Genomic DNA, 27,851 nt, shown 5'->3' with positions numbered 1-27,851 from the left:
TCCTTATCCACATAAACACACACTCATACTCAGGCAGATACACAGGAAGCAGGTAATAACAAGTGCGTACCCCATGAAGCTCCTGAAAGCAACGCAAGCGAGAGGAAAGGACAGGGCAGATAAAGAAAGTGTGAGAGAGAGAGAGACAGAGAAAGAAAAGAAAGATGGATGGAGAAAGAAAAAACTAAATGAGAAACATTAAAGCCCACAGGACACAAGCTTGCTATCAACCACTGAAGAAGAGCACAGGAGAGAGAAGAAGAGTACTGCACAGTTAAAGAGAGACAAACACAAGAGAATCAGAAAGAGCAGAACACAATGAGATACATTTATAATCAATATACAACAGTGCATACAGTATATAAAATTTGAAACAAAGAGTGAAAGGAGTCCATAGCTGAACAAATGCCCAGATATGCTGTAGTGCCACCGTCGGAAGCACAGATGCTAAATAATACAGCTGCAAACTCACACAGAACGGCTGGTCTCAAAAGCTGAGCAGTTTCTTCAGCTATTTTAAAGTACCCCAGGGTTCTTCTGTCAACTGTAGAGGTGGAGTGAGACAGCTGAGCATCTGCATATGACAACTAAGAGGATTCAGCCACACTCAAACTAGACCTTGCATTTATTACACAAATCACACACGCGCTGTCAAACCGAGCGTGTGCATTTATGTTTGCCTTGCAGAGGAAATTGTATCCACCGGGCTTTATAAATTACATTACTGTTGTGGGAGGTTGCAAGGGCATTGCTATGAAGGAATTTACTTTGTGGCTCAAGCACCCAAGACTCTAAAATATTATGGCCTCTCGATATGGCTCAAATGTTTAAAGAAACAGTTCACCGAAAAATGAAACTTTGCTGAAAATTTACTCACACTCAGACCATCCAAGATGTAGTTTGTTTCTTCATCAGAACAGATTTGGGTAAATCACTTGTTTGCCAATGGATCCTCTGCAGTGAATGTGTGCTGTCAGAATGAAAGTCCAAACAGCTCATAAAAACATCACAATAATTTGGCTTCTGTCCAATCTACCAGTCCATAATCCATAATAATCCTTCCTTCAGTGAAAAGTTCCATCTCCCTGTTGTCCTTTCACATCAAAACCCATGGGAAAGGATTTCAGACATATTTTTTTTAACTGTTATAAACTGTTGTTTACATTTGTAAACAGTGCTTAGTCTGTGCATATTTCTCTGCTGATTCAAACAAAATGACTTTTTCCATTGCAATGCAATATTATGGACAGATGACTCAACATTTTAGCTGGAAACAAATGCTGGTTTCAAGTTAAATGGGTCTTGATGGATGTATTATTCACTTCTTGAGGCATTAATTGATGTCATGTGGATTACTTGTGGATTATTGTGATGTTTTTATCAGCTGTTTGGACTCTCATTCTGACGGCACCCATTCACTGCAGAGGATCCACTGGACAGCATGTGATGTAATGTTAAATTTATCCAAATCTGTTATGATGAAGAAACAAGCTCATCTACATCTTGAGGTTGAGTAAAGTTACAGCAAACTTTCGTTTTTAAATTAAAAATTCCTTCAATGCGAGTCTATTTTATTTATATGTGAGTGGATTTTATTTCTGTTTTATCACCCATCAGTTGAAAATCATGAATTAATTCAACTAGAAGAGTAACAGCACATTTAGGAAATCATTACTAATTATCATGGGTGGATCAGGAACAATAAGAATTAAAAGCAGACTGCTGGGAAATGTGTCTTCTCTGCAACTGTCTGGCTCAGCTCCTGTGGGAAATACTAAACTCGAATCATTAGCACAGGTGTGCGCGCTATAAACATTTCTATTATGAGCTTAAAAAAACAGATGCACATTAAACCGTTCAGTTCCGAAGACCAAACTACACACAGATGCCACACTTTCCCTCATCACAGAGCTCCATCTCACACCAGATACTAAACAGCAGACAGTCACATCCTGTTTGCGTCATTTTCGACTGAATGCTCTCTTGCTGGATTTGAACTGACAGTCTGCTCTTCTGACCGCTCTGTCTGCTCCACTCTGACAGAATTACATAAAAAAAAGCCACTCACGAGCAGGCGAAGGCCACCAGAGCACCGGTGACTACAATGAAGTCCAGTATGTTCCACGGGTCCCTGAAGTAAGACCCAGGATGCAACAGCAGCCCAAGATCGATCATCTAGATGGGAGTTGAAAAACGTGGTAAAGAAACATGCATTAATTCTACTAAGTAAGGATGCATTAAATTGATCAAAAGTGACATTTATAATGCTACAAATGGCTATATTTCAAAATTTTGTGTTATTTTGAACTTTCTAATCAATAAAGAATCCTGCAAAAACATTAAGCAGCACAATGTTTTCAAGTTCAAGTTTAAGTTCAGGTTTTTAAATTTAATAAACTGATTGAAAATTAAAATCCAAATTATTTAATACTGCCCAGTTCTAAAAATAGATGAAAGGTGATTTTATTTACCTTTATAACCATCTCAAACGTGAACACACCAGTGAAGACATAATCTAGGTATTTCAGCACCTGAGGCAACCGCAAGAAATAAGCAGTTATTTTTTTTGTATTTCTGCAGTCCCACAAACCGTCTGAGAAAAAGAAAGTGGATGATGCCATAAATAATATCAATATCTCAGGATAAACCATAGTGTTTGGCCACACTGCAGTTATGATTCAGCGAGTAATTCAATAATCTCCAAAACAGAATAGACATGATGTACATTGTATTTTTTGAGAGACAAAAATAGATGTTTCAAATAAATACTCAAGTTTTTTTTCTCCCTTTCATTCCTCCCACATGAGCAGCTGGGAAATATTGGGTGTAAGCAGTGATTCATTGGACAAGCCAATCAGGCGCAGTGAAACAATTGGAAGGAAAAGACAATGGACTATGGGATTCTTGCAGAGATGTTTACACGTAATTCTCTGTAATTCAGAGAGCAATGTTTAATAAGCTACGCTTATGGGCTAATGCGGTGGCACTGGGCGCTTAACGGGCTCACGGGCTGTCCCGAAATAAAAATATGGTGCAAAAGTCAGTCAGTGGGGCTAGTGACAACCCTCAGCATGACAGTTCAGACAAGGGCTGCCATACTGCCCTACAGGACTGTTCTTGAGTTATGTAAACACCACAGATATCATAACACCAGTTTACAGTGAAACACAGTGATAGTGATCAGTGATCAGCGTTTGCTGGATTTTATAGATAACATTGAATAAATGGACATTATTTTAAAAAAATTATATGAAAAGACAAACATTTTATAACTTATATAACTTTTAAACTTATATAAATTTATATTAACTTATATAAACTTAATAAATCTTATATATTGGCTTTTTCAGACTTGGAATTTACAGATTTAAAATTTTCCAGGTACGTCTGTGTCTTACATCATTGCGCGGGGCATTGGCCTGCACAGGGTCTTCAGCAGCGAGGGCGATGCTGCTCATGGTGATGACTGTGAGAATACACATCTCAAAATACCGTAGGTTCACCACATAATGACACAGCCGTCTCACTCTGTGGAGACAACATCGAAGCACGCCACTTATTCACAATATTTAGCAGTTACCTTACAACTAAATGCTAATTATGAACAAACTGAGTCAAGTAATATATGTGATGCATATTTAAAATCTCTCCTCAAGAGTTTTCTGGAACATAGTAGTTGGGGGTTAACTCACGGGTTAGTTGGACCGAACACAAACATGGAGCTGTATGGCAGAATGTGTTTGGGCACATTCTGATTTAGCTCATCAAGATCCTTCTTTTCCTCGTTCAGCAGTAGACTGTCACCATCAATGTTGTTCACTGTCAAACAGATTAGAGCAAAGATGAGGAGAGAATGTCACAAGTATCAAATAAACATTCAATGCTGCCTTCTTTTAACCTGTTAACGTTTACCAGAGCGACGGCGCACTGAAGCGTTTTTGTCCCCACCAGTGCTGGTTTTTCAAAAATGATTATGTAGTTAGTAGATAATACTTAAAGGGATAATGCAACCAAAAATGAATATTCTGTCATTATGTATTTAACCCTCATGTCACAAAACACTTTTTCCAATGTTAAATATAGTAATTTAGCATAATGCCTAAGCTGCTGTTATATTGAACTTATTTTATATACTTATTTTTATTAGGGTTGCATGGAACACTTTTACGGTGACAGCCTGGGCATACAAAAAATGTATATATTCAAAACACACTATGGGCCAATTTTACTAAACAGAGCAAATTGGCAGGAGAGCGCAATTCCAATACAGCACAGTCAGATGGGCATGGAAATTTCTGCGGGTGATTTACTAACAATGCGCAAATGAAAGAACACAGACGCAAAATCTAATTTACATATCGACCAACACAATATACCAAGTGCAGCACAAATTAGCGTAGTCGCAAATAAAGAATAAAGAAATAAAGAAGCCACAGTACATTGAAAAGAACCGGAGGACAAAAAAATTAAGGTTTGCAAGAAGTTTTGATAGAGCTGGTATTGCATGACTCCTAGTTGAGGGTTCCAAGTGGTCTATTATTTCCTGAAGCAAATTAAAAATAACATGGCTTGGCAAACAATATGATATGCATACGAAATATGTTCTTCTGGCATTCAAAATAATAATAGTAAAGTCCTCTCCCTTCAACCACATGCTCTCTATTCTCTGTGGTGCCTCCTCCTACCAACAATAATTGCATCCATTTCAAGTGCAAAATAGTTTAAGACTTGTTTTTTGGGGGCGTTAAATAATGGCTCAAATGCCAGTAATTTGACAAGCGCAAACGTTAGTAAAACGCATTGCATGATTCATTTGAATACTCTCTTCCCATAACTTTTATGTCTGAAAGGGAAACTCCTACAAATGCACATTCAATAAGGTCAGGTGCAAAAGTATCTGTGTCCATGCCTTTGCAGTGCTAATTCGTCATTGCGCGTCGTTAGTAAAACCTGACAGTACAATTTTAACACCAAAAGACAGTTTGCACTGGCCCAAGCTGTTAGTAAAACTGGCCCTATACATATGATTCATTATTTTAAAAAATCACTAGTCGAAAAATATTGAAATGATTTGTTATTTTTGGCACAATGTGCTCATATTATTCAAGCAGGAGATGAAAGAATACTTACGGGGAATGACTGTAGTCTCTCCTGGTGGGGCAGTTATGGTGACAGGGATTTTGACTCCAGTTGGGCCCACTCTAGTGCTGTTTTTTAGATTATCTTTGTCCTCTGGCTTCTCTTCAGTTGGAGACTGGAGAGGGCTGGTGGCTTGGCTGTCTGTTCCTGTTGGTCTGCCCCTGTAATATCAAAAACCTATTAATCAGAATGAAAATATATACATACAAAATACATACACAATATATCTCAAAGTGCTGCCTAATGCTTTGTGAAGTACATGAAGATCAAAGCAACAATGAAATTATAGGAAAAAATGCCATGACTGATCATGCACTCACTGTCAGTATATTCCGAATGTTCATGGCTTCAAAATGTCTCATTTAATGTCTCAATTATGAATGACTGTGCATTATAAAACAAGACATCAAAGTAATGTCACTTTTATGAAAGAAAAACAGACTTTTTAAGCAACACATTAAAAGATGTTTAAGGTTTTTAAATTCTAAAACAATAGATATACTGTTTAAAATTAATAAAAAAAATGTATTTGGACACTTTGTGGTTATCAAAAATTTGTGGAACATATTCAGACAAACTATACAGTGTGGAAAAATTACTTAATAAATGCACTAAAAATCACCTTGGAACAAGCTGTTTAAAAGACTGTTTAATTGTGAAGTTTTGAGAAGCTCTCGGATAATTTATTTGTAGCTGCCACTTGGTTTAATATTTTGTTATCTAAATGCAATATTAAAGTATGGCTTAAATGGATAGTCCAAAAAAAATTATTCATTATTTATTCACTCCTCATGTCATTTGTATGTTCTGTGAAACATATTTCAAAGCATGTTGGAAACAATAGGTTACTGTTCGTAACCCCGGTTCTCTGAAACATCTCGTTTTCGAGATCCACCTATGGGAAGGGCATCCGCGCCTGACCTCTCCAGAAGCATCCAATTGCACCAAGTCTGGCTTGACAGACAGGAGCGTGTGTCCAATGGCAGGTAAGGGGCCGCACCTTAACGGAGCGCATAAAACCCCCGCACGCACTACCTTTCCTCAGTGAGCATATTCGCTTCTCGTGCAGCAAGCGGGGGAAACTTAGTGGATCTCTCCACTCAATGTTTCAGAGAACCAGGGTTACGAACAGTAACCTATTGTTCTCTTTCATCATCTCGTGTTCGAGATCCACCTATGGGAGATATGGACAACTCCCCGGTTGCCCAGTACACTCACAGCGAGGCCCTGTAAGCCAGAGGACAGTCACCTAGCAAGGCGGTGCTTGACACGTCACCAAGTATCTGACCCCACACAAAGTGAGAATGCAATATCGGCCATGTAAGGAATGACATGTGGTAACATGCATAGAAAACCTGACAACACACATAATGCCAAAGGCATATATTATAGAATTATACATATGAATATATTGACATACATATAAGAATATAATAATGTGGCAGGGAAGGGTACAGATGACCTGCTTAAAGAGATGAATAAGCCGCGCTGGACAACCCAGGCTTAAAAAGTTGTAAAAGGGTCTAAGAGCACAAGGCTACAAAGAGCCCACACCAAAACAGAGTAAGCTACCAGGGTGTGGGTAACATCAAGCTGGTAGTATATGACAAATGTGTGTGGAGAGGCCCAGCTTGCAGTGGCACAAATGTCCTACAAGGAAAAACTCCTTTAGACAGAGCCCACAAGGCTGCTATGGCCCTAGTGAACTGCACTCTGAGGCCCACACAGCCGCACTCCATTAGACTCATATGCCAGAGATGGCTGCTATGAGCCAATGAGAGAGGCATTGGTTAGAAAATGGGTTTCCCCGTGTTAAGGGGGCCTAAGAATTGAAGAGCTGATCACTCCTCCTGAAAGGGCTGGTCCTGTTGGCTGGTCTCTGCACAACAGGACATAAAGCATTTAGCCTCTGATCCTCCGCAGAGGAGAAAGGAAGAGGGTGAAAAGCAGAAGCTCAAACACTTAAAAAAAAAAAAGCTGGGAACCATTCTGATAGAAAAACCTATCTCCACTGTGGGAGGGTTAGTGCACGAGGGATGAACAGAGCACGCGTGAAAATCACTGACATGTTTTGGCGGAAGCCAAGGCCAGGAGCAGAGCTGTCTTGAAAGACAGATGCTTACAGGAGATATCTCCCTGGGGCTCAAAGGGCTGTTAAGGCAGGGCATCCAGCACTATGGATAGTTCCCAGCCTAGTGACTGGAAGGGAGAGGTGAGCTCCCTTAATAATTATATGAAACTTAAGGGCGTATTTCCCCACGGTAGTGCTGTCAAACCCAACATGGCATGCAGCAGTAGCTGCTAATAGCCCAAAACATCAGTGAATGAGCACTGATATGATATTAGCTGGTACCCCTTGCACCACTTCTCAAATGTGTTTAAGTTTGCCCCAATGTGTTTAAGTTTGCCCACTCATGAGCCAGGCCCAGAGAGCCACCCAGTCCAGGTGAGAGTGGTGGATTTCCCCGTTCGCTTGGGACAGGAGGTCCATGCGTAATGGGAGGGGCCATGGCTAGGGATACAGAAGAGGGATTATCTCTGCCAGCCATGGAGCTTTAGGCCACCTGGGTGCTATCAAAATCAGCGTTAAACTCTGCTCTTTTTTGTTTTTGCATGAGGAAAAGAGATGAACAGCTGCCTGACCAAACCTCTTCCATAGCAGTTCTGCTATCTGAGGGTGGAGGCGCCATTCAGCCACACACAGTTCAATGTTCTGCTCTCCTGGATGGTTTCCCCATCCTTTTAAGGACGCATCTATCGTTTCCACTTTCCGCAACATGATGGCCCCCAGTCGGTCCCAGAAGTGTAACACTCTGCATTCCTCCAGTGATGCAGCGCTGCTGTGCATGAGCACATCACTGTGCCAGAGTGGTAGAGATCGCATAATGGGCTCAAATGAAGAGATAAATCCCACTTCAAGAACGCCCTCATTTCCAAAAGGCCCAGAGGTAGGACATGAATAAGAGAAAACGTTCTTGCGACAGGCGCGCGCCCGTTGTACCGGAATTCAGCTCCAGAAACAGAAATGTCACATTCTGTGCAGAAGTGAAATCGCTCTTGCTCGCATTCACTCTTTAGCCGAGGGGTGTGACGTGAGCGAGCACACGGGCCGTGATTTGCATCACTTTCTATAGAGCGCGCAATCACTGTAATGCAGTTTAGCTCCAGACACAGAAATATCACATTCTGGGCAGGAGTGAAGTCGCTCTTGCTCGCATTCACTCTTTAGCAGAGGGATGTGACGTGAGCGGGCACACGGGCCGTGATTTGCATCACTTTCTCAAGAGCGCGCAATCACTGTAATGCAGTTTAGCTCCAGACACAGAAATATCACATTCTGGGCAGGAGTGAAATCGCGTTTGCTCACATTCACTCTTTAGCTGAGCGCTGTGACGTGAGCGAGCACACAGGGAGTGATTTTCATCACTTTCTCTCTTGAATAGGCTATAATCAGCCAATCGTATATGTCAGGATCTTGAGACCCTCTATTCTCAGCGTGGTCACGCTCACAGACAGATCATCCTAGGCTTGAGTGAGCCCAAAAGGGAGAACTGTGAATTCTTAGCACATGCTTTGGTAGGTGAAATGAAAGAATTCCCTGTACAGAGGATAAATGCTTATGTGGGAAAAAGCATCTTTGAACCAATCGATTACTGAACTTAAGAGAGAGCCGTGTGTTAACTTTCTGAAATTGTATTTCCTCAAATGTTTGTTCAACAATGAGATCCAGAATAAAATGGACAGAACCGTCATTATTTGGAACTAGGAAATAACAAAGAGTAAAGCCCCTGTCTGCACGCAGCCGGGCAGGCTCCCGGTGGTAACCGGACTCGGTTAGGAAAGCACCAATAACAACGGACAATGGAAATGGACAGGTAAGAGGCGGGCAGCCTAGTAACAGTGCAAGCCTAGGCGGCTTGCAGAATAAAAACAGCTGACCTGGTAAACTGACAAGCATGCCTGGCGGAGGCTGATGCAGAGATGTGTCCTCCTGTAGACGGTTAAGTGAAGTCAAAACCAACGAGCTGTGAGTAAAATTCAGAGGTCGCGAGAAGCGAATTTCAACTGAGGAAAGGTAGCGTGTGCGGGGGCTTTATGCGCTCCGTTAAGGTGCGGCCCCTTACCTGCCATTGGACACGCGCTCCTGTCTGTCAAGCCAGACTTGGTGCAATTGGATGCTTCTGCAGAGGTCAGGTGCGGATGCCCTTCCCATAGGTGGATCTCAAACACGAGATGATGAAAGAGAACCAAACAATTTTGGTTCCCACTGACGTCCATTAAACAGTATGGACAAAAAATACAATGTCAATAGGATAAGAATAAGAATACTGATAGGAATAGGGTTTAAATGACATCAGGGTGAGTACACGATGCCATAATTTTTATTTTTGGGTGGACTATACCTTTAACAGTCTAAATAGTATGTGGAGGCATCATGGATTCTAAGAATGTACCTGTGTTTTCCACCATTCTCCCTGCATTCTTCTCCATCCAGTGTGGACTGGGCTTTAACACGTGGCTTGTGTCTCCTCCTCTCTCCATTCTCTCCTTCGCCCTCTCTGTGAGCTCGTATCCTACCCTCACCTCTGCCTCCATTACTGATCGTGCCATTGCCATTCCCGTTGACCTCTCTGGATCGGCGAGAATGGTGGTGTCTGTGTTCTCTCTCCTCCATCCCTATGCCCTCCTCAGGAGAACCAGCTGTGTGGTGGTTCCTGTGTCCTCCATCCTGATTGTTGCTGTGCTCCAGGCCTCCCTGGTGCTCTCTGTTCCGGCTGTGGTGTCTATGGTGCCGCCCTTCTCCTGCATCTCCGTTCTCCCCTCGACATCGATGGTGCTTCCTTGGGTGGCCGGAGGACGGTTGACAGTCTGGAGTGTCTCCATCTCTGTCAGTTTTAGAACTGCCCACAGTACCATCTTGGTGCTCCACTACCAGTGGACGATCGTGGTGGGCCTTCATGTCAGGCCGCAGATGGAGTGCCGAAGACACGCGCAGACGCTCTTCAGGCTCTAGTTCACTGTAAAGGGCCTCGCTGCTGTTGCGAATGTTATGTCTGCGCAGCTGGGTGGTGCGCTGTTCCCATATGGACATCTTCTGCAGTGACCTCTGCTGCTCTTTACTGAGGGACGGAAGAACATTCACCTGAATTACACACATCAATATGCATTTACTCTGATAACACCCACATCCATGAGCCCACCACTGCTGACTACTCAAAATCACTTTAAACACAGTTAAAGGCATAGTACACCCAAAGAAATGAAAATTCTGTCATGATTTACTTTCTACATGTCGTTCCAAACCTAACTTGGTTTCTTCCGTTTTGAAGAATTTTGGTAACCAGACAAATTCCTCAACATATTACTTCCTATTGACATCCACTCTATTTTCTGTCCATACAATGGAAGGCAAGATCAACTGAAACTGTTTGGTGACCAACATTCTTTAAAATGTCTTTTTTGTGTGTGTTTCACAGATAAAATAAAATCATACAGGTTTGGAATGACTTGAGGGTAAATAAATGAAATAATTTTCATTTTGGGGTGAACTATCCCAATCTTCATGATATCATTAGAGTTTGACATTAGATGAGAAGATTATTCACCTTTTTGTTGCTCTAAACCCGTATGACTTTATTTTTTCTGTGGAATACATAAGGAGAAATTCTTACTGGTCACTTTTTCTGTGTTATTATAATAAGTGAGGACTGAAGTTTCATTGGATGCAAAAACATCATAAAAGCTATCCATATGACTAATGTACTATATTTTAAGCATTCAAACAGGTCTGAAACACTATGAGAGTGAGCAAATGACAGAATTTTTACTTTTGGGTTTTTACTTAACAACATCGGGCTCTCAAGCATTCGAGTGGAACAGTGGTTGTTACAGATGTTTTTCTATATGCAGTTTCAGTATAATCTGTATGTCATGCTCTATGACTCATGCATTTCACTTACGTCCAACAGCAAATGCTGTTCCATTGTTAAGAGGGGACAGAGAGCATCATGGGGCTACAGGGACTCAGAAGTCCTAATGATGCACTAAGATTATGTACTAATGATAAAAACCACTAAATTCGAACAAAAATAACAAAAGCATCCTGAACCGTGTCACTATACCTCACAAAGCGACGACATGGAGTGTAGACATTACTCCTTAGAGACATATTCAGGGTCGCACAACACAAAAACGACAGACATGTTAAAGACAAACAAGGATATTACAAGGATGAAAAGAGGTCAAGAAAGAAGGAAAGAACAACTAGAGAGAAAGGAAAACGAAACACAGACAAACAACATGAACCGGCAGATTTTAATATACTTTCAATGCACCAAATGATTATGCTGTTTCTTGATGAAAAAGTGCCATTCTCTCCCTTGCATGCGCAAACACACGCACACACACACAAAGACCAAACTCACACACTACAAAGGCCGTTGATCCAAATAGTCAGTGAAGCTTGCAGACAGCACACCCAGACTGCTCTGTTTAGCTTGGCCTTCATTCATATTGGAAAAGTTATCCGCTATCAAAAGGAGAAAATCAAAGTGCCAGAGGCTCTCAGAGTCTTCAAATATATAATACGTCTAAGGACAAAGGGAGATGACTCAAAGGACCTACAAATAATGTAAAATAATTAATCTAGTCTGTGTGATTACTTATTAAGTACTAATTAAGTATAATGTCTCTGAATTGCTATCCTGACCTGGTGTAATGTATATATATATACAAAGGTTTATATAATAAAGAAATTCACATCATAAACCTCCTTATTTTAAATGTATAAGACACTATAGCTTATCTCTATCTATCAGTCTATCTGTCTGTCTATCTATCTATCTATCTATCTATCTATCTATCTATCTATCTATCTATCTATCTATCTATCTATCTATCTATCTATCTATCTATCATCTATCTATCTATCTATCTATCTATCTATCTATCTATCTATCTATCTATCTATCTATCTATCTATCTATCTATCTATCCATCTATCCATCCATCTATCCATCCATCCATCCATCCATCCATCCATCCACCCACCCATCCATCCATCCATCTATCCAAACTGCAGAAACAACCTAGCAACCACCCAGAATACCATAGCATGGGTCGCGGAAGCGGGGGGGCCGCCCAGGCCCGGGTTACTTTTGAGGTCTGGTACAAATATGACATGGGCTACAAAAAAAGCAAAAAAAAAAACATAGGCTATATGCTCATATGTATGCAAGTTTATTCACTAACAGATCGTGATCCTGATTAAAACACGCAATCTCATTCATTCAACCTAAATGACGGTGATTCCGCTATGTCTAGTAAACCTTTGAAAACACAATCACATCGGAATATTTAAACCTGCTTTCGCGCAGCCGCTGATGCAGACAGAGCAGCGCTCATCATGTAGCCTAAGCTTTTATGTTTGAAACATTCTAAACAAAGAGTCTACTTGCAGGCTAAATTTCTGTGTTGCAAACACTAAGTATTAACAAAAGTATTGGGAGAAAAGTTTTTAATCTGGATATAGACGATCAAAACGAGTAATTAACCTTTGGAACTAATGATATGCTTCAAATATAGATTGTATATGTTACATTATGCCAGTAGGTGGCAAACAGTGACTATTAAATGTATTTGATGTTTGAATCATTCAAAAGATTTGTTCAAAAACTGAATGAAACGAGTCTTCTTTTTTTAAATGATTTTTTAGCTACATAATTAATTCATTTAAATTAATAACTATTTTTAAATAGACTCATTTATAATATTTTAGACATTTATAAATAGACTCATTTATAACATTAAATAAAATATTTTGTCAGAAACTCAAATTACATATTTTGTTTGGTTGTCTAATGTTTGTTTTCAGAATCGTGGGAGAAGCATAAAAATACATCTAACTAATACCGCTGTTTGTAGCCTATTATGTTACATGTTACTATGTATGTTTAAGAACTATAGAACTAAGAATATATAGTTCTGCAACCCCCCCCCCCCCCCCCCCCCCCAAGGTCCCCCCTTCTTTTGGTTTGTTCCGCGATCCATGTACCATAGCATCTGTTAAAAACAATCGAGCAACCATCCTGAACATCTAAGCAACTGTCTAGCAACATGCTAGCAAATAAGAACTATATATAACTATAGAAACCCTAAATCGAAGTTTTTTTTTTTTTTCAAACAACAATTTTTTCAGACAACACTCTGTCAAGCCAACATTCAAAGTTTGCCTTGACAAACGTTCCGTTTCCAGTTTTAACTTCAGGAGTTTTGTTGTCTTTTAAGAGCACTAAAAATATGGAAATCAACCACTAACCATACTAACACCAGCCATGTAGACATGCATGGCTGTAATTTAATAAAAGGGTGCTGGGATGGACAATGTTGATTAATCAGATTCTGCATGAAAGCATTTATTTACTACAAAAATTCATGCTATAATCACCCCCAAAATCAATGAGATGAGCTACAATTAAAACACAGAAAGGGAAAATCAATGAGAGGATTACAGCTTTAAGGAGATTGGAATAGGTATAGATGTAGGAATAGGAATAGGAGTTGGAGAGGAGCGGAGAGGAGAGGACAGGAGTATTGTAAGTGAGAGCAGAACTCACGGTGAGTGAACGCTGCAGACTGAAGACCTGCGAGAGATTGCATCTCGATTTTGCTTTACAAAACTGCACATGCGAAACAAAAAACAAAACAAAAGAATGAGACACAAATGCAAATGAAAGAAGTGCCGAGGGAGCAGATGGCAGTCAGGGTGATGCCACTCTGTCAGTCCACCTGTCCCCTGTGTGTTTCAAATACAAGACACAAACATTGGTAACACTTCAGTAAAGGACACTTTAAACACTCTACAGACTGTGGCCATGGAGAATGTCTGAAGACTTCGAAAATGCATAAAACAGACATGAAATTATTTTAAAAACAGATCTCTGAAATTTTGGCCCTGCACTTCAGTGTCACCAAAATATAAAGTGTACAGAAGTGTTTGCAGTTTTGTAAATAATACTCTGTGATACAATGAAATGTGAATTATATTTGGTTTTGTTAAGAAATACTGAAGTGACAATTGTAAAATGCTAACATCATGTAATCTGTGAACAGACAAGAAGAAATGGTTACACACATAAAAACAAATAACAAATGTAAATGAAAGTAGAACAACCAGAAAAAAAGACAGTCTGTTGCATTCAAACTGAAGACAGGAGCATTCAGATTGTTGTTTTCTTAAAACCTGTTATTGCACATTACAGCATTCATTGTTTCTTCACGTAAAGGCACTTTTGTATAGAAGAGGTTTAGTTGTGTTGATTTGTAATTTTAAAACATTTAAAACATTTATACATTTTTTTGTCTTGTAAATTTTTGATAAGGAATATATTAAATTATATAATAATCATTATGTATTTGTAAAATAATTATACAATTCTATATTAATTGTATGTTTTTAAAACTAGATATTTTTTTAAATGATAATCATTTCTTCATTTTCATACTGAAAATACTATGAAAATATTACTTGTGAATTTAGGGAACATAAAATGGATATATAAAGGATACACAAAATTTCCTGTGAGGCATGTATGTAGATTGCTGGATGTGGTTCATAGGCATATTACTATAAATAAATTAATGAGAGTGTGAATGGGCCAAAAGTGCAAATACCTGGAAGAAAAAAAAAACGAATTGCACACTAAACTATAAAATACTTTAGGTTTATTTACCTTGCAGAAGCTTTCAGGCAAAATTTGCATATGTAAAACACATATGATACCTTTATAACTATCTCTGCAGATGACATAATTAAACTATAATAATATTGTTTTGATATAACATATCGCCCTAAAGCAACACACTCGTGAAGAACAGACTACACAGAGAAGGTTTAAGGGGAGGCCAGGGTCACACTAACATTAGTCTCAGCCTCAGACGTCACGCCCACAGACTGTTGGCTGAACATATGGCACACAAAGGTGGAACTACTTCAGGAGTTTCGAAGTTGTCGTCGGATTGGTTGAATTATACAGGATTTCCGGAAGACGTGTGTGTTGCGTTCTTTAACGTTCCGCATGCCTTGATGCCGAACCCCCTCACGAAAGAAGAAAGCCATCGTGTTTACAACTGTGATGACAAACGCTTATCAGGATCAACTAAATACTGGATTTTCAAAAGTATGTGAAATATTTAAAGTTTGCGGCACAGAATCTTTAAAATACGTCTGAGAGTTTTACACACCGGTCTGTTATTGTGGTGACATTTCCACGCCCTGAAACGTGACGCTGAACGAAACGAACTGTGATTGGTTGTTTGACATGTCGGTCAAATGGCCTCAAGGGGCAGGCCTTGGCCAATGAAAGCTACCATAGATTTCAGACAATCAGCATTCAGTCTGAAGGTCTGGCTATGCGAGACTACACTGACATGGACTGGACAACAAAACAATCAAGCAATCACAAAAAACTTAATAGAGAAGTTACAAACAACTGCTACAGTACACATCAGAGGAAAAGTTCCATATAGGGGAAAAAAGAAGACACTTACGCTGCTATTGAGATGTTGGCAGCAGACATTGGGCTGACCTCCTTCACCTCCATAGCCTTCTGAAGAGCCATGCTTTTCTTCGCTGCCTCCTCTTGTTCCTCTTCATCCTGAAAGCATGGACATTGCAGAAATGGAAGATCAGGTCAATAGAAACCTACATCCTCAGGGTATTTTGTGTCAATATAGTATAATAACAAAAAATAAAGCAAAATTATTATAAATCAGGTGACAGGGACTGTTATTAAGGTCAGATTACCTTTGTTAGCTCCTGTGCATTGGCAAGGTTATCCACAGCGATGGCCAAGAATACATTGAGAAGTGTGTCTAGTTATTATCTGGTTAGAGAATAGTTCATATTTCATTTCATTCAACAAACATTTGATTTGCATTAAAACAGACATTTTTTTTTTACATTTGATCAATAATTCCAAGAAACTCAACTGAATTGTTTTATCTACTTTTTTGATTAAAAGGTATAAAACTTTTATCTATGTATCTATCTATCTATCTATAAAGAATATTCACTTTATGATTTCCCATATGTTGTAACTTTTTCATGCAGATGTATTACAAATATTCTTGCACTGACACCCCAAACTTTTAAACAGATGTAGGACAGGATACAGTTTCCAAACAGTGTAAGAACAATGAAGTAGACCGAGGAGAACATTCCACCCCGGACGCCACCCTGGGATTCTATCCCATGATACATCACGGCATTCCAATCCTCTCCCGTCAAAATCTACAAGAGGCATAAACAGGTCAAGCACACCAAACAGTCTTACAGTTTAATACATGAAAAAAACCACATTAAACATTCATAAAGCCAAATTAAAATAAAGTATACCTGGAAGACTGTCATTATGGCTGCAGGGAAGCTGTCAAAGTTTGTAGTGGGAGTTTCATCTTCAAAATTAAACCTGGTTGGGAAGAGAGAAAGAGCTTCAGCGCACTATGTGCAAAAAGACTTCAGAGGTACACTGAAGATTTTGATGTCAGTTCTGGTTTGCTGTAATTGCAGGGCTGTCAAAACAAAGATACTGAGTAACTAGGATCAAAATTCTGTTTTATCATGATTTGTACCCTTGAGCACGGCACTTATCATCAGTAATTTGTGGGCTTGAATGTTAAGAACAATCAGAATAGTGTAACATTCATACTCAAATGAGATATGGCTTGTTTTCTGGTTTATTTCCATTTCTTTTCACCTTTTGGATTGAAACACAGAGACCCTTATCTCTATCTAGGAGGGCTTTGGTACCCCCTGTCTTTCATCTCATCCACCTAAAAAAACAACTCCATTGAAATCCAATAAAATTCAGCCACACGCCACCATTTCTTATTTACGGACAAACCAGACTCAGATTCGTGACCTCTTGCACGTGAGGCAAGAAATATTTGTCCTTGCCTCAAGATGAAATTAACTGGAGGATCAGTTTTCTTCTTTTTTGATCCATCCCTATCATTCTCTTCCTCTTTCAAGCATTTTACTTTTAGATTTCATAGTCCTGCCATCTTTAACTCTCTCCAAATTGCCTTTCAGAGCCTGGGCTTCAAGCGAAACACAAGAACACAACGGTGACTCATCCATTCATAGATGTGATTCAGCGCACGCTTGCTTTCACAACAGTGAATTATGGAGGAAAGGATATATCATTCAGTCCTGGCTTGTCGTGGGATGTGTGGATTAGCTTTACATCGTAAACAAAGAGGTTTCCAATAGAAGTTGCAGTAGATGCACCACTCCACAAATCACTCATACAGTATAAGAAGCTTAGAATATGCTTGATTACACAGTAACTGTTACAACTGTAAATGCAAAAATTGACAAAGAATAAAGGACTAATTTTGTATTTGCAGGGGAAGCATCTAACGGTTGTGTGCAAATGTATTTCATACCTGCACATGCAAACACTTACCTCAGAGAACAAACCTGAACAAGCTTGTGTCTCAGGGCCCTTGGGGCCCTCAAAACTAAAGACAAAAACCAGGATGAAAACGTTGACACAAGCTCATTTGACAGGATGTTTTGCTGGAGGGAAAGATCTCAAATATTTCATCTCAGTCTGATTTGCATAGGCAACTGAATACTAAAGGATTTTTTCTGCAGCCCACCAAGTCGGTTATATCAACCGCAGACATTTCTCGGAAACACAAGAAATAAATCAACCACTTCACTCAGCGCATTTGAGATACGGTCAGGAAACTTTATGAGCAAAGACTAAATTAGAAAGTCTCTTCAAACCACTCGAATGTTTATGCTCATACTCCGCAATCCCCTCCAAAACTACAGCGCTTTCACTGGTAATCTGCATGACAGCAATTTAAAAAACTCTAGGGGCATTTGACAAGACCTTAAAAACACAGTCAACAAACACAGCCAGGTGAGTTAATACCATCAGACCCTGTAGGCTTTAAACCCTGATTACATCACAGCCAATGAGAGATGTGCATGTACACTGGCGTCTCAACATGTACAAGACAACCACCTTTCAGAACACATCAACACAAATGAAGACCATAAATGCTGTATGTGTCAAATTAAAAATAGTTCTACTAGTGCATGTGAGCTTTATTTGGAAGGGCAGAATGACTCATGGGTACGATTGCCCATCTGACTCTTGAATATGCATTTCGTCCTTTAGACACATAGCCTGGCTGTGATGACTAACGGGCATTCACAAAGAACGCATTCTGGCGTTAAAAACAGCTGGATGGAGCGCAATGGAATTGTACAAAACTGACGTTTATAAGTCAGTGAACACCCATATTCAAGGGGTTAAGGTTTGGCTGCTTAGTAAAAACAAATAAAATAAAATACAATTATTTAAAGGAAAAGTATTCAACAGATTATAACAGTTTATAACTGACTGCCAGCTACATTGTATTGGTTATGTGTAGCCCAATGTCACTAAAGAGGGAGAGAAAGAGGAAGGGTGATGACTGCAGCTTTCATTCATCACGCTTGTTGTCAACGGGGTGCCCTTCATTAAAGCAAGCAGACACACAGCATAATCAGCTCAGTAATTCTCTGAGCATAGAGATCTAAATCCCTGTTGGCATGCCGTATCACTCTCTCTGCTCACAAGAATTGGCATGAGGGCAGAAGGATTACAGAAAAGAAGAGAGCAGATGATGGATGGATGTACTGAAATTCTGACACAAAATGCATTTGCAAGGTTTAACTGATGTGAGATGGCAACAGAAGTAGACTAAATAACAACTACATTTAAAAAAAATTATAATAATAACAATAATACTTTTAGTGTATAGTCTATTTAGTGACTATATGAAAAGAGTAGTATGTCTGAATTCACAGTATTCATAAAACGGGAGGCAAAAAAGTACTCTGATGACTTACTACTTCCTGCAAGATTTTGAAAACCGCATTTAATAGACACTTTACTATCCCATGAGGCCACGAGACAGGATTTGTGAATGGCAGGGAAGTGGCACAATTGATGCTGATAGGTCACATGACAATGACAAATGACGAATGTATGACATCTAGATTACTTTCTTACTACACACATTCATACTATAAAAAGTACTTTTTTAATGGTTGAGAAGTAATGACTTATTCCAGTGTCTATGAAGGCTGAGGAAAATTCTAATTTCTCCAGAGATTCTCTACTCAACTCAAATTCAAACTTAAGACTATTGTGTCACCAAAACTGCAGTTGACAGTAGGACACGTTTTACAACCCTATTACATAAATGAGACTGCACAATTAAGCACATGTTGTGACCAGTTTTGTTCATGGATAAGGCAGCAGTACCCCAGCAGATGGAGCCTAGGACTGATCTCGGTCCAACAGAAGACACATCAAACATGCTCTCTGGCTTTAGATCAGCTCCAGAAAACTGATCTGAAGCAGATGCCACAGAGGTGTTACTGAAACTTCCATCAGAGCTTCATGTAGGCCTGCTGTGGTCATAAGGTTTGAGGATGCAAGCAAATATCTTTACAGAATCTGCTCCAGCCTGGCACAGTCACTTGTGATTGTAGTTATGTGAACCATGAGCATTTTAAAAGATTATGCATATTAATTATTTAAAAAGTGCATGGCCAAAGTTGTCTATATCTTTTAATTTGCACATTGTTTGATGGAGAATATTGGGTATGTAAAATAACTTTATTCCAGAGGGGGAATGGGACAGAAATTGCTAGAACAATGAAGGAACATTTCAGAAATCACTCACTGGCCCCCAAAGAGTTGCATGCCTAGCAGGGCAAACACCACGATGAAGAGGAAGAGGAGGAAGAGTAAGCTAATGATGGACTTCATGGAGTTCAAAAGTGAAACGACAAGATTCCGCAAAGAGTTCCAGTACCTACAGAGACAGAGAGAGAGAGACAGAGAGAGAGAGAGAGAGAGAGAGAGAGAGAGAGAGAGAGAGAGAGAGAGAGAGAGAGAGAGAGAGAGAGAGAGAGAGAGAGAGAGAATAACACAAATAGAATTAACTTTTAATAAATAATTATATTTTTAAACAAATATAAATTATGCATATAAACTTGGATATATGTAGATACTGTATGTGTAGTTATATTTAAAAAATAAAATTAATATATTAATATGAAACATAAAATCAATAATACTGAAATAGTACTGATGGACAACATTAAAGGATTTATTATCAGTGTTATAAAACACTAGTTTCAGCGAGCACTTGATGAAAAAATTTAGGTAATGGGGTTTGGTTCTAACATATCAGCAATTCCTGATCTTAAGTATCAGTCCAATATCAGTTGCAATGTATGGATATGTGATTGTTTTGGCTCAACCGTACTTTGAAAGTTTTCACAAATTAAAAGCAGGTGTATATTCATCTACTTACTTGGTTACTTTAAAGATACGGAGCAGGCGCAGGGCTCTCAGAACACTGATCCCAAAAGACGCACCAGGCTGGATCGCTGCCCACACCACCTCAAATATACTTCCCACAATTACCTGAGAAATCAAGAATCTCTCAATTATACGAGTGTATTTTATGTAGCCCCTCATTTAAATGAGGAGATGGCCTATTTATTAAAATGTTAACCACATAAAAATACCAAAATAATAAAAGTAAATAGAAAACACATAAAATACATCTGTAAAATGACAGTTGGAGTGAATGTGAATAAGCTTGCCAAGCTATAACTTACGAACGGCCCTGTGGTGATTCAGTGTACACATAAGTATCACAGTGGCTGATAATGACTGACTGCATGTAAGTGCACAGGCTTGTCTGAATCATGAGTGCTGTGACTCACCCCAAAGTCAAAACAGTTGAACGAGGAGTGAAAGTAGTTTCTGGGCCCCAAGCCGTACATCTTCAGAGTCATCTCTGTCAGAAACAGACCCAGGAATACAAACTCTGCCAGGTCTAACACCACATAGAAATGAAAGATGACATTAGGTTAATCCGTTAACAACAATATTTAAAATATAATTATAATATTAAATAAACTAAATTAAAATGCATTATTTATATCTCAATATTAACTTATTTTATTTTAAATTGCTAAATAGATTTTGTTCAATCAGAGGATCAATCATTTACACCACCAAATATAAAACAATTTTCAGTCATATATTATTATATTTAACAATACAAGAATTCCAGCTTTATTGAGCAATGGTGTCAATTGCCCATTTGCGGTGATTTTGCAAAGGGGTTTCACATGTGACTGGGATTGATTTAAATAAATAAAAAAATATATTTATTGAAATAAGTTGAAATACAAAAATTACTATAACCAAAACAAAAATAAAAAATATAAATAAAAAGCAAAATAGAAATGAAAATGTAAACTAAATAGAAATATGAAAATGAAAAAGCATATTATGCAAAATTAATAAAACTTAAAAATTTTAAATGTAATTAGACAGACAGACAGATAGACAGATAGATAGATAAATAATAGTAATACAATATGAAAATAAATAATAGTAAAATAATACTGAATATATGAAAAATGCAACAGACATTTTAGAGTAATGCTGAAACCAAATCACTGAATTATAGTTTTGAATTGAATTACTACAACTGACGGTTTGAACTTTTTAGAAATTAATTTTATTTATCAAGTCATTTTTTGCTAAAGAATCTGAAATGAGACATTCTTTTAAAAGAGAATCTTTTAAAGGCAGGGTAGGTGATTTGGTTCAAAAAATTTTTTTGTTATGCTGGTTGAAAATCTCTTCGCATCCCAATAGCAATCACTAAGTTAAGTGGTCTTAATTTATTTATATCATCTGTGGAAGGTGTAATTAAAAACAATTAAAATTAAAATTAAATTAAGATAGGTCGTCCTGCCTGCCTGCCAAATAAGTATTTGCCTACCTCTGCGCACCCTGTTTGCACAGACATGATACATCATCAGCGCATTCCAGCGAGAATGAAAGGTGCTATTATTGTAACATTATGCGCTATATCACCAGTGAATGAGACTTGAGGTAATCTGACGGCGTTACATTCAATCCTCCTCATTGTGTCACAGGTCTGGTCTGGTCTGCTCTGGTCTGCCTGAGCATGTTTGTGTTTTGGGGCATGGCTTTGCTAAGTGATTATGCAGGGTAGGGATCTTGCTTTTTAAGCTAGTTTACTATCGCTAGCCATTCTGAAATCGCCTACCCTACCTTTAAAGGGATAGTTCACCCAAAAATGAAAATTCTGTCATTAATTACTCACCCTCATGTCGTTCCAAACCCGTAAGGCCTTCGTTCATCTTCGGAACAGAAATTAAGATTTTTTGATGAAATACGTGAACTTTCTGGCCCTCCACAGACAGCAACGTAACTGAAATGTTCCCAGGCCCAGAAGCATTGTAAGGACATCAGTAAAACAGTTCATATGAGATCAGTGGTTCAACCGTAATTTTATGAAGCTACGAGAATACTTTTTGCGCTCAAAGAAAACAAACTTTAACAACTTTATTCAACAATTCTTCTCCTCCAATTTACCGTCCTCCACCATTATGGAGAGTATCACGATGCATGTGAGTGCATTCCTCTGCTTGTAAACAAGGCTCAGCGCATGTGTGTTCTACGTCAGCAGCACCACACGCAAATGTTGCTTATGAGCAGGGGAATACACACACACAACGTAACATTTCAGTTTGCTGTCTGTGGCGGATCAGAAATCTCTCGGATTTAATTTGTGTTCTGAAGATGAACGAAGGTCTTACGTGTTTGGAACGAAGTGAGGGTGAGTAATTAATGACAGAATTTTCATTTTTGGGTGAACTATCCCTTTAAATATTCCCTGTCACCAGTCATGAAGCAAGAAGAGATTACGAAACTAGTCTAATGACATGCTGTTTAGGAAACTAAACAGCCCAAAATTTCAAATGTTTGACACAGTATATGAATAAATGTTGTATTTGCTTTGCTTACACAAGGCCTTGGTGAGCCACTCAGGCTGGTCATAATGGACAATGGCCACACACATCGTGTTCAATCCCACCAAACACAGAACAATCCAGTAAAAACTCTGTGCCTTCACCATCCGTCGAATGAAAAAGCGTATCCTCTTTTCCTTTCGACGAAAGTATGAGGAGCTATCGTTCTTACTGCTCTTCAGGCTAGCTCGAGCAAAAGGTGATCCAGGTGGCGCTAAAGAGAATAAAAATAGATTAGAGGGAAAATCATTAAACTCATGATCATGGAGCAACTTCTGTAACTTCATCTTTAATGACACCACTTGCAACTGGTTCTATTTGGCCAACTCCGAGCAGGGCTCAACCAGTAATAGCCGACATAGGAGACATGGGCGCTAACAAAGATGCTGAAGACCGCAGGCTCTAGCATCAGCTAGCTGCCAGTGTGCCTCTTGAGGTCAGGAAACTTAAAGTGCCCCTATTATGGGTAATGAAAGGTTTATATTTTTGTTTTGGGAGTCCCCAACAACAGGTTGACATGCATGCAAGGTCAAATAACACTTTCATTGTCTTATAATATGCATTTCTTTTTCCAAACCCCTCCTTTGCATGATTGGTCCAGTTGGTCTCATTCACATTTAATCTTGCCTGTATTGCCTGATAAAGCAGCATTTGTGAGCGCAGTGCTGCTTTGTGTATAGCGTTAACAGGGAAACAGCTATTTTATCGCTCCAAAAGTGGCACCTAGTGGCAATTCAGACCAACGGAAAAGACCAACAAGTGTGTCGTTGACGTTAACATGAAACAGCATGGGATTCATTTTAAAAACGACTTGTTTCAATGCTTCAGAGTCGACTCTTTCTTTTGAGAGACAATAACTTTATGCATGGTGCACTTTCAGATTTAAAACCTTTCAGGATATTTTCATTCACTTATAGCTGTGTTACACACTGCATGAACGGTAATTTTCAAAAATCCATAATAGGGGCACTTTAATAGCAAAAAATTCTAATGTTTTGACAAAGTATAAGAATAAATGTTGTGTTTGCTTTGCTTACACAGAGCCCTGGGATTCATGGCATAGCCATCACCAGCTAACATTGTTACAAATGAATATCAGAGAGGAGTAGAGCCCTGCATGGGCCTCAAATATAGGTCCTAGCCCGGCCCTTGTCCGACAACTTATCAGAATTACCGGCCCGAGTCTGACTTTTTTCCCCCCTTCTCCCAAAACAGCTTATACTACTCTTTCAGCTATTAAAATAGTTCAGTTTTGTATGTAATGGCAAAGTGATTACATTTTGTTAGTTTAGATTACAAGTTAATTTAGAAAAATGTTTGGAGCATTTTTTGTTCATTATAAGTTTTTGTTTTTTAAAGTAACTACCAAGCGGCCAGCAGCAGACTCAGACATGAGCTGATCATAGCCTATGCTTGATCAATTTAGCCTTCTCAAATCATCACGATTTGCCTAAAATAATATATATATTATTTTATTATTATATAAAATAATATATATTATTTTAGTACTGTTTTAAAATCACTTACAGAGTTTGTTCCCATCAGGTTAACATGACAGTCACGACTCATGCCGCTGTATCTTCAGTTTTCACTCGCAATCTTTACAACACATATTACATATTTCATGGCACACTGGTTTTATGCATTTTTGGCACCACCTCTTGTTGTGGGTGTATTATTGACATGGCAAAGTCTAGACCCTGAATACAAGACGACCGCATTTTTTCAGGTGTATTTCCAAGAAAGAACATTGTCTTATATTCGCGTCAATACGATATATATATATATATATATATATATATATATATATATATATATATATATATATATATATATATATATATATCGCTTTCTGCCATCTCGTCTTGAACCGGAGCGCTTCACAAAAACAAAAAACTCAGCAAATACATGCCTCACAGACATAATAAATATATCTTTAGAAAGCTGCAAATTACTACTTAACGAAATAAAACTAATCGAAAACAAAGTTTTTCATTATAATCATAATCTGTAAAGATGCAGTTCTCTCTAAAGACGCGTCTAAGGAGGAGATGGCGAGTCAGGATCGGCAACTTCATCCTTGCGACACGGACACAGAAAAAGCTAGTTTATTAGTAAATAATTCACATATCTCCTTACTATTTCCCTCTGGCACATTCATGGTATGTGGTATCTTAAGCCTATTGCATGCGTTTGAACGCAGAACTCTTCTGCTGCCCTGACGGCACGCTACTGCCGCGGGACACTAAACACCGTCAAGCCGCTCTTGACAGTGGTGGTAGCACGGTCTCGTGTTGTTTTCCGAGTATGGGTAACCATACTTGGCCACATGTCACATCACTTTCACTTTTCACATGTTACATGTACTTACGATTATAATAACACTAAATTATGTATAATTACATGCAAGTAACCCTAAGCCAAAACCTAATCCTAACCATATACTGTAGTGAGTACATGTAGTTAATTAATATTACTCAGTACTTAAAAGTATAATTACACTGTAACAAGGACACCTTAAAATAAAGTGTAAACAATTGTTCTATTAGCCCCTTAATTCTCAAAAGGAGAAAAGAGATTCTATTAGCCTCTTAAATCTCAAAAAGAATGGACAATTCTAAGTAGAACTAATATAGTAGTCACCTGATCCTGCTTTCCCTTCTCCATTTTACACACTTACGTTGAAGCGCACAATTATCTCAGACACTAGGTACACATAATAAAAGAACTTCTGTAGACGTTTCTGGTTATTTACCAAAGGAAGTTTTTTTTCTTTTTGCTGATAAGCATGTGACTAGATTTGTTAATGTATTTGTTAATGCTGTCCTGGAGAATGAAAGCTATCTGAAAAGTGTTGAAATTACATGCATAACAGCAAAATTGCCAATTGTTTCTGGAGTTGTCAAGGCTTACCAACAGAGGAGATGTCTGTGAAATGTTCCTCCCCCTCTTCAGCACTGATGAGGTCATTTCGACCCTTCCTGGTCTTAGTTCTTTTCAGCACTGAAAAAAAAAAAAAACACACACACACACAAACCTAAATATTACACCTAAATTAAGAGAAGTCCCCCTGTAGTAAAAAATGTTATCCTTTAAAACTCATCTTTGATCATCAAAATGACATATTCAAATGTTTTTTTCATGTGAAAATAATTTGCTCATGCCTTAAAATAGCTTGAATGTAACTCTCCTTGCCTCATTTAATATACGTGGACCTATGAATATGCAAATTAGCCCCGCCTCCACTCAGTCACACACCAGATAATTAATTTAGAAAATATTTATTAATTATAATAAATATAATAATATTAATTAATCAGTATATAAAGTAATTAATTGATTACTAATTAAAATAATGATTAATATTTAATTGATTAACAGCTCAACTTATTACAAAACCAACATATACAGTATCTAGCTACAGTAAGGAATGTGTGCAAACCACAGGCCTGGGGCCTCATTTATAATCATTGCGTATGCACAAAACCTGCCCTGAAAGAGGCGTACGCCACACAAAAGGTGGGATTTATAAAAACAAACCTGCGTACCTGCATGCAAACTCTGACCCATGCATACAAACTCTTTTTCCAGGAGTGAGATAATTTATGAAGTAAACAACGATTTTAAACTCTGTTTTCATGTCGATATACACACTTACATAAAAAATTCCACTCTCGTAATGTAAATAAGCACTGAAATTACAAAGTCATTATGCAGAAGTTAAACAAAAATTAGGCTGTATGAACATAGACATTTGTAGTGGATGCGCTTGATCACTTTTCCTGTGGCATGCTATGTTTTAATGACAGCGAGGAGTGCTATAGGTGCACAATAATTCATCTTTAAACTGCAGATCTCATGTTATGAGAAAATATTTTTAGCGATATTCGGTGGTCGAACGGTCCATTGTCCGGTTTGAATAGGTCCAATTATAATAACTTACTGTACAACTGCAGCTGCATGGAGGTGTTAAAGTCATGTGAAGACATCTCCACAACATTATGAAAAATACCACTGTATTTGAAGGATACAACTGGAAGTAAACGGTAAGTTTTGCACGTTTCATTTTTAAAATACGTCAGTGACGCGCCGAGTCAGACAATTGTATTCACACTGCAATAAATACAGGCCTCATCTGTTTCCACTAAAAAAAAAGCCAGTATATGCCTATTTTTGTGCCCAGGTGAAAAGATCATTGAAAAAACATTTTTCCCTATAACAATGCAAAATTATGGTCACGTATGAGGGCTCATGAAATGAGAGGTCAAACCTTGCACTGGCCTGGTTTATGATAGGATACTATGGTAAACCAGACACAAGGACCCTTGCTCTATTTTCACCTGGGTTGTTTTGTTTCCTCTTGTACCACGCACCATCCAGAGGGGATTTCTCCTCAGCATTCTGATCCTCCTCCGCCAGCAACACCTCCTCTGTGACAAATATCAAAGTGTATCAACCAAATCATACCAAGTTACATAATATTATATTTCTAAAAATAATTATCCTGTATTTTATTATAGAAAACAAACTTTGGTGTGTGAGGTGAATACTCCAGTTTAGGAATATCTTTTGAACAAAATGTATACGATAATGTGACAGTGAAGAACGTGGAGTTTATACTAACCTGCTTTGCATATCCATTCCAGGTATCCAGTGAGCTCTCTCTCAATCTGCTGCTGCCTGCGAAGCTTCAAAAACTCCTGCCTCTTCTCCACTCGCTCTCTTTCTTTGGCAAATTCCCTAAAATAAAACACACATACATATAGACAATAATGCA

The 27,851-nt window shown here is 38.5% G+C and overlaps 1 protein-coding gene across 1 annotated transcript in view; it reads right to left on the bottom strand.

Moving 5' to 3' along the window:
- Positions 1 to 27,851, bottom strand: part of cacna1bb (calcium channel, voltage-dependent, N type, alpha 1B subunit, b) — a gene marked incomplete at both ends in the record, with an annotated part of 126,373 nt that overhangs the window by 29,773 nt on the left and 68,749 nt on the right. The window contains 18 exons of the mRNA XM_079404458.1: positions 2,069 to 2,175; positions 2,472 to 2,531; positions 3,399 to 3,528; positions 3,693 to 3,819; positions 5,131 to 5,300; positions 9,594 to 10,259; positions 13,755 to 13,817; positions 15,688 to 15,794; positions 15,944 to 16,011; positions 16,312 to 16,429; positions 16,535 to 16,607; positions 19,891 to 20,022; positions 20,527 to 20,639; positions 20,945 to 21,057; positions 23,070 to 23,288; positions 25,988 to 26,077; positions 27,415 to 27,504; positions 27,699 to 27,814. Coding sequence (XP_079260584.1) covers positions 2,069 to 2,175; positions 2,472 to 2,531; positions 3,399 to 3,528; positions 3,693 to 3,819; positions 5,131 to 5,300; positions 9,594 to 10,259; positions 13,755 to 13,817; positions 15,688 to 15,794; positions 15,944 to 16,011; positions 16,312 to 16,429; positions 16,535 to 16,607; positions 19,891 to 20,022; positions 20,527 to 20,639; positions 20,945 to 21,057; positions 23,070 to 23,288; positions 25,988 to 26,077; positions 27,415 to 27,504; positions 27,699 to 27,814 — 2,562 coding nt within the window. The remainder of the gene's footprint in view (positions 1 to 2,068; positions 2,176 to 2,471; positions 2,532 to 3,398; positions 3,529 to 3,692; positions 3,820 to 5,130; positions 5,301 to 9,593; positions 10,260 to 13,754; positions 13,818 to 15,687; positions 15,795 to 15,943; positions 16,012 to 16,311; positions 16,430 to 16,534; positions 16,608 to 19,890; positions 20,023 to 20,526; positions 20,640 to 20,944; positions 21,058 to 23,069; positions 23,289 to 25,987; positions 26,078 to 27,414; positions 27,505 to 27,698; positions 27,815 to 27,851) is intronic.

This window comes from Barbus barbus (genome assembly GCF_936440315.1).
Source record: "Barbus barbus genome assembly, chromosome: 43".
Classification (NCBI taxonomy): Eukaryota; Metazoa; Chordata; class Actinopteri; order Cypriniformes; family Cyprinidae; genus Barbus; species Barbus barbus.
The sequence above is the reverse complement of the archived record's forward strand: the minus strand, read 5'-3'. Positions and strand labels throughout refer to the sequence as shown.